The sequence below is a fragment of the Pristis pectinata genome, chromosome 13 (assembly GCF_009764475.1).
Source record: "Pristis pectinata isolate sPriPec2 chromosome 13, sPriPec2.1.pri, whole genome shotgun sequence".
Taxonomy (NCBI): Eukaryota; Metazoa; Chordata; class Chondrichthyes; order Rhinopristiformes; family Pristidae; genus Pristis; species Pristis pectinata.
Window position 1 is genome coordinate 41907025 of NC_067417.1, and position 12265 is coordinate 41919289.

Consider the following 12265-nt stretch of genomic DNA (forward strand, 5'->3'; position numbering starts at 1 on the left):
GAATCTCTTCCATCCCTAAAAGTAGCAAGTTCAAATAAGTGACAATATCTGTATCTTCAATATTTACAAAAGTCAAAGATATTATCTTTTTACCTTGTATTTTCATCATAGAATTTCACTTTTCTCATTACAGACGTGTTGTACCAATCACTAAAGACTATGACAGAAAGGCCATTATCAACATCCCTCCTCAGTTTAGTAATTTCCTCAGGAAAGTATTCCTCTTCGCTGTCTACCATCAGCAGCGTACCTACAAGGGAAACAGTAAAACATTAATTCACTGATTACAGCATATCTGAACATAACTGTCCCAAAGAGTCCTAAAGCACGATTAATCACAGTGCTGTCTTTCAACCCAGCTCAATTCCTGGGAGTAGTATATTTGGGTACAGACCAACTGCAAAACTAAGCAAACATCAACAAGGAGTCTTAAGAGTGCAGGAATATGTATTGGAAACAATACTTTGTTTGCTGTTTTGTTTTACAAAGCTAAATCAATGCAATATTATTTTGCACTGTCCCCAGCATTTGAATGGAGCTTAATGCGATTGTTTAGAAATTTACTTTGTGGTGATCTCCCCATCTAAATAAACCCACAAAAGCCCTCATTCAATTATAACCAATTTCCTTTGAAGGCTGCAGAAAGGAAACAAATTCTGATACAAACAAAAAGCATAAATCAGACCAGATGAGAAATGGGAAAAAGACAAGTGGACAGAAAGGAAAGAATCGCCACATCTGAAGATAGAAATCCATCAGAAAGACCAAATGTTCATTTTAAGTGAAAATTCAATGACATACTACCTTATTGAGGAAACTTTTTCCCATATCGTCCAGCTGCCAAATCAAGTTATGTGACAATGTTTACAAAGCAAGGTAAATGGCAGATTGCTCCTATTAACCGAGCAGGGGTGCATGTTTCAATAATCCTCTCCAACCTACTTGATCTTCACACATGGTGGGTGGAGATGAAAAAAAGGAAATGGGCTTTCCAATGAGTGTGTAATAAGCAACCATCAAGATGCCTCAGAGCAATGCATTACTAGTTCATGGCAAACCTTGGGTCAATTTTAAATTGAATAGAATTGACAGTTGTTGAGAAGCATACATGCATGCTGGACATCCTCCAGAAGTTCCTTTACGAACCAGAACTTCACCCACCTTTCCCAGCTATCAATGAAGGAAATGAGCAGTCAAGTTTAATAGTACACAGTCTATTCACAACACCCTTATCCAATTACATTTAAAGTATGCAAACATGCGCAACAGATACGCTTACAAGAGCAGCTTGTACTTTTGAAAAATATATCAGCTTCTAGCCACGTATCTAAAGAAAGTTAGTCAGTACTTTAACCATTCTTGTGACCTTCATTTAAAAGACTATAGGTCAAGAAACTGGCTATTCCCACCTGAATATTCCACAAAGATCCAAGCAAAATAAAATTTTAATTTAAAATTTGTGTACTCATTATCTGAAGATTTAATACTAATGTAAAAAAGTATATTTGCACCCAAATCTTCTACGTATTCCCAATTAACTGTCTGCTTAACATAATGCAAAACTTACCATACTGACTGGCATCAAAACAGGTGATGGGTGCTCCGAGCACCTCCACAAAGTAGCCCATGCTGCGCAAATGTTGGTACATATCTCTAAAGTTGGTGTGTATGTGATCACCATTCCTAAAGGAAAGGAATGCAAAATGCACATAAGTCTCCTTCGTCCCTGACAAAAACATTCAGGGGATATTTTAATTCACAGATTAGAACATGACGATGGCAGTGTGGGGTTAAAAACTCCAGCAGCAAACAAATGGATTTTAAACTTCCAAACTAGTTTGATGTCTTCCGAGATTTTGGGCCATATAATTTTTATTCATTCATTTTCAGGACATGGCATCACTGACAAGGACAGCATTTATTGCCATCCTCGTTGCCCCGAAGATGGTGAGCTACCTTCATGATTGCAGCGGTCCTTCTGGCGCTATTGCATAAGGAGTTCCAGGATTTAAGATCCACCAACATTAAAGGAATAGCAATTTATTTCCAGGTCATTATGGTGTGTGTAATTTGGAGAGCAATCTGTAAGCAGTGGTGCTTTCATGGGAGGTGAGAGGCAATGCTGGAATAATCTAAGCAAATGCATCCTATAGTGCAATCACAATATAAAAAGTGGAGGGGGGAATGAATGTTTCGGGTGATGAGTGGGTTGTCTTGTCCAGAATGGCACTGAGCTTCTTGCATGCCACTGGAGCTGTACTCGTCAAGTGGATGGTATTGCATAAAGGTCTGTAGCGGTTAGCGTAATGTGATTACAGCGCTAGTGACCCGGGTTCAATTCCCGCCACTGTCTGTAAGGAGGTTGTACGTTCTCCCCACGTGGCTGCGTGGGTTTCCTCTGGGTGCTCCAGTTTCCTCCCACATTCTAAAGACGTACTTGTTAGGAGCTGTGGGCATGCTATTTTGGCGTTGGAAGAGTGGCGACACTTGTGGGCTGCCCCCAGCACATTCTCAGTAATGCAAAAAGATGCATTTCACTGTGCGTTTTGATGTACATGTGACAAACATATATATATATATATATATATATATATCTTGACTAGAGTCTCAGCAGGTGTCACAAGACAAGTTGTTCACCACAGGATACCCAGTTCCTGATTTATTTTTGCAGTAAAGAATCAGGCTCTAATTTAAAATGCCCTTTTCATGTAATATTAGGATATTTTCATTTACTTCAGCCTAATAGGGGAAAATCCATTTCTCATGGAGCATTCACTATTACATCATTGCCGATACTAGTATTTTAAAATTTTGTCAGCCTAAGTATATATATTTATATTAACCACTTCTGCACTATTTAGTTCTTTTTGGCTTCTCACTCACGATATGGCATAGGATCAGTGGGGAAGAAAAAAGCAAAGATCAACAAGTGTACAGTATAGAAACTCACCAATCTAGTGGGTCATTTTTCATGCGCAGGTTATCTCTGGGGAAGTAACCCGGTGGGTAACGCAGATTATGGTACTGATCCCATAACACTCGCTTACTACGAGGTGGCGTTGGAATGATTTTCACCTTAACTGGCAGCTTCACGGTTGAGGTCATTTCATTGCCATTATTAGACTATTGAGAAAAGTGAAGAAATGATAGGACTGATTAGCACTACAGGGACTCATTGCAGATTGTCAACACATTGGATGCTTGTTTCTCAGGGTAATCAGTGAACCAAATAAAATTATGACATGCAATTTGACTCCAATTACCCTGTACCCAAAATATTTGGAATTCATGCATAACAATAGTAGTGATATCACATTCAAATTGTAAACCACCTGTCAGTAACCATCTCTAAAATGGCTGTCAGGCGTCCGCTAATTGTCCACAAGGCACTAGCTTCAAATAAAGCCAACTGTTGCAGATTCCCCAGAGAATTCAGTCATCCTTTAAAAAGCCATATCATAGGCATTCCTAGCAAATGAAGCCTGGATCACTGCTATTAGATTGGGCATGATCTGAAAAAATATTAATTTGGGAACATCAGAAAAATTGCCTTGGATATGATTTTATCATCTTCTAATTTGTGGCTATTTGGCTGATAAGGAATGGAATACTTTGTAATATTTGATGCATCCTTAATGAGGCAGAAAGACAAAAATCGCATTTACATACCTTGCCCTATGAATTTTTTTTCCAACAATGTTTAGCATGCAGAAAACCAACAATCAGGTTTGAAATTTCCTATGGAAGATAGCACAGGTACCAACTTATCCCTTCTGTATTTCATGCTCAAAACTTAAGGGCAAATGGTCAATTTCTCAGTAACTGAGGCTACAGTATATGTTTACACAGCAGGAACTCAAAAGGATATGCTGATAGTGCTCCCTTCTGTGACCCTGTATCATCCCCCCACTTGTATTTTAATGCACAAATCTGGCAAAACAGAAATGGCATTTTGTGCCCATTTTAAAGTGTGTACACCATTTCCTGTAGAAATCCCATCCAATGGGAAACAGGACCAGATAATTTCTGTCATGGTTTCATTTCTCCACAAAAGAACGTTAGTGTGCATAGCTCATTTTAATTATTTAACCATAAAAACTGGAGCAAGAGATGATGCCTTAAATACTTTGGAAGTATTGCAATGATTCTTGCAATAAAATGGGAACACAATGAAAATTGTGAACTTCAAGGGAATTAAAATGCCCCCACCTCACAGGATCACACGAAACAGCATCCCTGTAATTTTTATACACAAATATAATTTAGCATCAGCAAATCTCTGCAAAGATCAGGCCTTATGTGAACTGCTAACACCACCTCAGAGATCCATCGATCAATAGTCTGACTTTGTTGCTGACCGCGGGGACTTGGGGCCACTTGCAGCCATGGGCATGATCACAGAATCAGAAAATTTACAACAAAGCAAACAACCATTTAGCCCACCACATCTGTACCATTGGGGAAAAGAGCTCTCCAGCCTAATCCCACTTTCCAGTACGGGTCCATATTTTGCAGCTCACAACTCAAGTATACATCCAATTAACTACTTCGAATACGATAGGGTGCCTGCCTCTACCACCCTTTAGGCAGCGAGTTCCAGACTCCAAGCACCCTCAGGATGACAGAAGGTTTCCTCATCTTCTCTCTAATCCTGCATCATCAATTTGTATTTACGCATTTTGGTTTTTGATCCTGGTACAACAGGAAATAGGTCCTGTTAATTTACTTTATCTAAGCCACTCAAATTTTATAGACCTCAATAAGCCTACTCTTAGCCACCTCAGTTCTAATGAAAACAACTAACTAATCCAATTTTTCCTTTGTAGCTACAATTTTCCAGTTCCAGCAACTTCTTTGTGCATCTCTATAATCTCACCAGTGTAATCACTTCTTTCTTGCAATGTGGCAACCAGAACTGTATGGCTTATTCAAGCTGTGGTCTAACAACTGTTGTGTACAGTTCTAGTGTTAGCTCTCTTGCTCTTGTATGCTCTGTGTCAGTCAATGAAGGATGGCTTCCCTGTACCTTTTTAAACATACTTTATTAATCTGCTGCTAGGTATAACCCACTTTATTCACTTATACTACTAGCTATATCTGTGAACATACATGCCAAGGTCTCCACAGCATTCACATTTATTGTATATTCTTTCTTTGTTGCACCTGCCAAATGCCCACATCCCAGAGAGTCATGAACCCATTAAACCCTCCCAACTTTGTACAATTCCCCCAACCTCCTACTGTTCTGCATCATCCACGATACACATGGTGACCTCTTTTACATCTGACCCACTTCCGACAAGTCACAACTCAAATCGTGCAGCAGCTCCCCGTCCAGAAAGTGCAGCATCTGCAAAACGTGGAGGTTGGATTTTTCAGACTATTAACAGGGAACAAAACCCCACTTCTTAAAGTGGGGAAGTCCCAACTTTGACTATTTTTTGCAACTTCAGATTTGGTGTTAGCATTAGTCACAGCACTCATATGCCAAAGATATATAAAGTCCAATAACTAAGTGTACCTGCAGTGCAGGAGATGGCTATTGACACTAGTCTCAAGACACTCCCTTCATATTGCAGAACTTACTCAGGAACAGTTTTTACTTATGCCTTATACCTGACAGTCATTGCTGATTCAGACAGTACCAGTTGTTTTGACAGGACATTAACTTCCTGAAATTCTACACCATTATAATTTTACAGCATACAAGCAGAAAAAAATACAGACACACTTACATCATTTTCAGCTGGTGAGGCAACTGTTACCATTACATGACCCTGAGCGATGCCTTCCCATGATGCAGCTTTCTTTGTGACAGATATGGATATAGCTAGGAATCCAGACCAAGGCCAGAGGACTTGAGAATAGGAAAAAGCAACCTCTATATGGTCTCCATTCTGGGGCAGATATGGCTGCCATATGGGCTAGAAAAGAAAGGGAAAGTACATTTAAAAAAAAAACAAAAAAAACCAAAAAATTCGATATGATGGAGCAAATCAAAATGGATGAAGATTGGCTTCCACAATGGTGGGGAGCACGGCAGGAAGCCGAGTCAGATCATCCACTCAGTACTTCTAGCTGAACACAGCTGTGAATACTTCAGTCTGGTGTTTGGCTCTCACTTTGAGCCCCACTTCTTCCCTTGTGTAATTGCTCATGACCATTTAAGACCAGATGTGGCAGGATTACAGAGATTTGAACTCATCTGTTGATTATCAGGTTGCTCAACTGTCTATTAGATGCTGTTCAGCAACACAGTCCTCTATCACAATTTCACCAGACTGGCAGCCAACTTTTAGGTGAGACTGGTACCGCTCCCAACATGTCCTTCTATTCTTCACATTGAACCAAGGTTTGATTGTAACAATGAACTAACCACTTATAACAGTGTTGCTGCCACAATACAAAAGAAATTATACTATTCTACTATACACAGTCTTGTACTCAGCAAGACACTCAATACAATAAAGGAATTTAGGTACAAGAATTATACACTGCTCAGATAAATGTTGGAATTATATCCACATTATTGCATAGTATTAGAATCCAATACATTAGGCTCAACATTTAAAGCAATATTGCCAAATCTAACAGTAATATTCAATAAGGGAAAACAGAAAAGAAAGTTACAGCCATTTTACAAATTCCATTATTTCAGTCATGCTTACCTTGTCAATAATCCGACCAGTGACCCCCATACCATTTAAGATTGTTACATTGATAACAGTTGGCATCCCTCCACAATAGATTGGCTGGGAGCAGTAGGGCCACATGTAAGGACATTCAGTCAGATCAATGTAGCTTGGACTTAAGCTATAAGAAAAGGGAGTTGACTATTACACAATATAATGCACACGTTACTTCATTAGACAATAGCATAACTGGATGCAACCAAGTTTGCCCCACAAAAACTGTATTTTGGTTTTTAGTCGGTTGATAAGCAAATATCTAGATCCTAAATAGCTGTCGCTGGCTTTTTCAGAATCAAAGATGCAAATATTTCAAAAGAAACCAGTATCTCCTTAGTAAATTCTTTTGAAAAGGAAAACAGCAATAAAGAATTGTCTTCATTCTTTCTACCAACTGCTCAGTAAGCAACAATGGGTTCCATTTATTAAGCACTGTATGCACAAATCGAAGCCACATTATAAGGAAACAAGCAGGTAGCAAAGTTTACTTCTGATAACAAAGTAGCATGTTATTGAACTACATAAACTGAAACAGTGAGCCTGTTTCCCAGTCACCTGGATTGGAGCACTGAAGATGAAATTAAGATGCGATGGCTTCACAGGAAAGATCAGCATGAAAACAGAATCACATCTGAATCCTGGCCTTACCAAGCAATTCAGAAGGAAAATGCTTTAACTAAAGGCCCATGTTCTCACATTCAAACTGGCATACAAAGTAATGCAGCAAGTTTAACTTTCAGAAAATATTTTCTTAATACCAATGTCAGAAAATTGTCAAGCTCCCAATGCAGCATTTTGCCCTCCCTCAGCTGATCAGTACTTCTCCATGTTCAGCACCACAAAGCACAGAAAAGACATATTTCAGATAGGAGGCTTCAATGTCCACCACAGAAAATGATTTAGTAATACTGTAACAATTGACTGAATCTATTATTTCACAAAATGGGCTAGCAATAGGTGGCGAGAGAAGAAAATAAAAAATGGCAATAAAGAATTTACCCTCAAAATTCTCCAGTCGATCCACTGCAGTTGTCTCCGTGACAAACAAGGTTGGAATGACCACTGCACAAGGTCTATGGAACTCAAGACCACCCAGAACTGCTCCAATTCTAACAAATTGGTCTTTGACGTGAAACATTAACTCTTTCACAACCCAAAACATCGACCATCCATTTCCTTCCACAGATGCTGCCTCACCCATTGAGTTCCTCCAGCAGATTGTTTGTTGCTCCAAATTAGAGCATCTGCAGTCCCGTGTCTCCTACCTCAGTCAGAACACCGGGCAAAATCCTGGAATTTCTATCCCATGCCACCATGGGAGTATCTTAACCTCCATGTTCCCAATTTAAGGAGACAGAAGGATGAACAATAATTGTCCTTGCCAGCAGGACCCACATCCCTACGTGAAAAAAAAACCTACCTATTGGATGCGAAAAGTGAAACCAGAATTTATCCTGTGCTCGCTCATTATGAGCACTTTGCACAAGGACAAGAGAATCAGTAAAGCACATCATAATGTGAAACAGGAAACATACTGCAAAACTTGAAACAATGGGTGATGAAGGACAAGACAACAGCAAGGGAAGTATCGTTTTTCAAATATAAAAGGCTACAGATAAGTATTTTAATAGAAGGATAGAAATAAGCTATTGTGCCGAGGTGGTTGTCGGCAGTCTTGACTGGTGATTGAAGGTTTAGGGTTTGGCTCAATGAGAGCCACACTGGCAAGGATGAAGTAGTTATAAAGATGACCCTCAAAGATTCCATGCTTCTGGGAGGGTCCTCAAGTTATCCTAGTGCCAATGTTAAGCAGCCTGACAGCACAGAAATCAAGGACTTAAATGGAAGAGCGTTAGGTTATCAACAGTATTCAAAAATCAGTCTTGACAGTGGATGATACTTGCATGAAGAATCAAGATATCCAAGATAGAGCTACAGATATGCAAAACCATCCACAGCACAAAATCAATACCTTCAACCAAGAAACTGATAGTTGCTTGTTTGGGAAGATGGGTATTTCAGGATAGGTGTGGGAAAGGTATGAATTATCCTAATTCACTTCAGGACTCACCTGGCTTGAGGCTTATAGATTTTGAGAATTTGGTATGCCTTCAGCAGATCTAGTTTTCCATGTCCCTGTTCAAACATGTTGACCCCTGGCAGTCTCCGTGCAGAGGCTATCAATGCTTGTTTCATACTGGCAGGATTCACCATCTCACGGTGTTGTACAGTGCTGGCAAAAGAACAGAACACAAGTTTAATCAGAACAAATTCAAAAGGGAATTCCGATTAGCATGCAAGAATTCTATAGACATTGGGATTTCTCTGCTAAATTTTGCAATTTTAAAATACAAATTTCTAACAAAAGCTGCTCTACCTCTTAAAAACCTTGGGAACATTTTATCAAAGGGATCAAAAATATGGCAGTTTGAAAGATCACAAAACTTCTGTTCATTTGAACAAGGTAATTCAATCAAATGTTCAATGTCAGCAAAGTTTTTATAAAATCTTACTGTATATTCCCATGTACAAGTAGTTACAGGAAGTCGCATAGTTTCTATATTAGACACCAGATCAGTATTCATAGGTGACAGCAGATTGCCGTGATGTTTTATTTCTGCACCAAGATTCACCACCACATAGGAACAGAGCACACATTTGACCAACAAGAGCTGTACATGCAAAACTCATTCAAGCAGCATTTAGACAAACCACCATTTTCGGCAGGGAATAATGGATCAATTATATTGGTAGCTAATTAACAAGTTATCCGAAACCTTTTGCTTGAATCCACACCTGATAACCCAGTTATTTGCTCTGTGAAAAAACTAGATGAGATTTCCTTTGGAAGGCTCCCAAATCTTGGATCAGCTCCAGCTTAAACCATTTGCTAGCTGGTTAACAAATACATCAGCAAAAACTTGAATCAAATCCAGCACGCATCTCATACTTCTAATCGCCCACTAGTTTAACGCCTGGTTGCAAAGTGACTTGCAAGAGTACAGTGAATATTAGCACAAAGTATCATTTGACCAATCCACAATGTGCCCTGTCCAAACATCTATCAATATTGCAAAACTTAAAATTGGATTTTAAAAAGATACAATATTGAATTCAGGAACTAAAAACATTCTAAAGTGATATTAAATGGGAGTTTGAATTTACTACGTGTCTTGTGGAATGCAAGTTTGCTTTCCCAGAGTTCTTGATAAAATATGTAAAGGACCAAAGAAAAAGCCAGAGCAAGAGGTCCAGAGATCATGGACCTTAAAAACCCAAAGTAATAAACATAGCAGATGCAGAACCAGCTACTACAGAAGCACAGATTCAGGAGTTATACTCTTCCTTGGATAAGGATGATCAAAGGAAAAGACACAAATACGGCAAGTTAAACCTTAGGGCAGCAAGGTGGTGCAGCAGCTAATGCCGCTGTGTCATAGCTCCAGCAACCCAGGTTTGATCCAGACGTTGGGTGCAGTCTGAGGAGTTTGCACATTCTTCCCATGACCTCGTAGATTATTCCGAGGTAGCTCTGCTTTCTTCTCACATCCCGAAGATATGCTGGTAATTTACTCTAGCCAATTAGGAGTATCACTAGAACAGACAAGTAGCAAAGGAATCAAAGGAGAGTTGAAAGCCATGTGTGAGAAGTTGTAGAACTACAGGGAAATAAGGATCAGGAGGAATGGGACTGATGGTATTGCTCAGCAGGGAGCCAGCATGGACTCACTGGCAAAATGGCTTCTTTCTGCATTAAGTAAATTAGTTAGCTGGGGAAAAAAAAGAAAGCTAATTGCCATATTGTGTCTGCAGCAGCTAAAAAAGTTCTCTCGTCGTACAATGTTTCCCAGCTCTCGGCTAATGGGCTTTCAGGTTAAGATACAGCAGGTGCTCATTTAAATACTTTTGCAATGAGCAAAGTATCTGTCACTATATCTCTTAGGTAGCATATATTTTAGCCCACTAACACACACATACTTGAGGTGAAAGAATTTCTTTAAATCACTCAAATCTTAACCCATTGCCTTAAACTTATGCCCCCTAGATGCCGACCACTCTGCTGTGGACAGCAAGTTCCTTCCTATTCCCTTCCTTTCTTATCCCTTTCAGGACTTCCCACAGTATTTTACAGTTCACCAAGCACTGCTGATTTGTAATGGAAGAAAAGCAGAAGCCAATTGCACAAGTTGGAGGAGTAAGCCACCCAGCCCTTCAGTCTATTCCAACATTGATCAAGATCATGACCGATCTTCCCCGTCAACACCATTTTCATGCACTATCCTCATATCCCTTGATTCCCTTAGTACCTTATTTATTGGGCTCTGTTTTGAATGAATGCAACAACTGCATTTCCCCAGTCTTCCAGGGTAGGGAATTGCAAAGACTCACCACCATCTACATGAAAAAAATTCCTCCTCATCAACATCCTAACCAACCTACTACTTATTCTCAAAGCCGTGTGCCCTGGTTTGAGACTCCTCAGTAAGGGGAAAACGTCCTTTCTGCATCTAGCTTGTCAATCCTTTCAAAAATTCAAGTTTTAATGAGATCTCCTTTCATTTTTCTAAACTTTAGCAAATACAGTTCCAGTTCACTTGCTTTCTTCATGCAGCAAATCACACCAACCCTGCAACAAATCAATGAATCTTTGTGTCACTCTTTCTCTGGCAAGTACAGCCTTTCTTCAGTAAGGAGACCAAACTTGCATACAATGCACCAGATGGATTTTACCAAGGTCTTTGACAATTACAGTACAATTGCACTGCAATCAAGTCCTCTCTTAAGAGACCAATAAACCATTTGCCCTCAATCACTTGCTTTCAATGTGTACAATCACACATGGGTCTCTTTGAACATCAATACGACTCAATCTCTTACAATATAACAAATATCCTGCTGTGCTGTTGTGTGCAACTAAGCAAATGACCTCACATTTTCCACATTATATTCCACCAGCCATGTTCTCACCCACCCACTCAACTTGTCCCAATCCCACAGAAGCCTCATTATATCCTCATTCCTGCTCAGTCCCATCTCATTTAGTATTGTCATATTTCCTAGTTCACTGATTTTTTTTTAAATCCCCTCAGTTAAATCTTTGATAAATCATGAATAGCTGGTACTCAACCACCGATCCCTGCAATACTCCTGTTGATCAACCCAAAGATCAGTTTACTCCCATTCTTTGCTTTCTATCCAATAACCAATTCGCAATCCATGTTAGTATAATCACACCCAATTCCACGTGCTCCAAACCTGTAAATCAACCTCCTTTAAAAATCTTTTGTACTTCCCCAATATACTCTATGTACTCAAAAAGAACTCCGATAGATTAGTCAAATCTGATTTTCCCTTGACAAATTGACATTGAGTTTGCTCAATCCCATTATTCTTTTCAAGCTGTTCTGTTCTTGCATCCTTCACGATGGATTCCAGCAACTTCCCTACCACTGATGTTCGGCTAAAAGTTCTCCATTCTCTCTATCCCTCTATTCTTAAATAGTGTGGTGACATTTGCTACCCTCCAATCCACAGAAGGATTCTAGAATCTGCATAACCTTGGAAGATTATAACCA

The 12265-nt window shown here is 39.4% G+C and overlaps 1 protein-coding gene across 3 annotated transcripts in view; it reads right to left on the reverse strand.

Moving 5' to 3' along the window:
- mbtps1 (membrane-bound transcription factor peptidase, site 1) overlaps window positions 1–12265 on the reverse strand; it is a 76048-nt gene that overhangs the window by 17533 nt on the left and 46250 nt on the right. For all 3 annotated transcript variants that reach the window (XM_052028083.1, XM_052028082.1, XM_052028084.1), the window contains 6 exons: window positions 8761–8922; window positions 6669–6813; window positions 5736–5924; window positions 2951–3123; window positions 1568–1683; window positions 94–250 (listed from right to left, as the gene is read on the reverse strand). In XM_052028083.1, the coding sequence (XP_051884043.1) occupies window positions 94–250; window positions 1568–1683; window positions 2951–3123; window positions 5736–5924; window positions 6669–6813; window positions 8761–8922 (942 nt within the window). The remainder of the gene's footprint in view (window positions 1–93; window positions 251–1567; window positions 1684–2950; window positions 3124–5735; window positions 5925–6668; window positions 6814–8760; window positions 8923–12265) is intronic.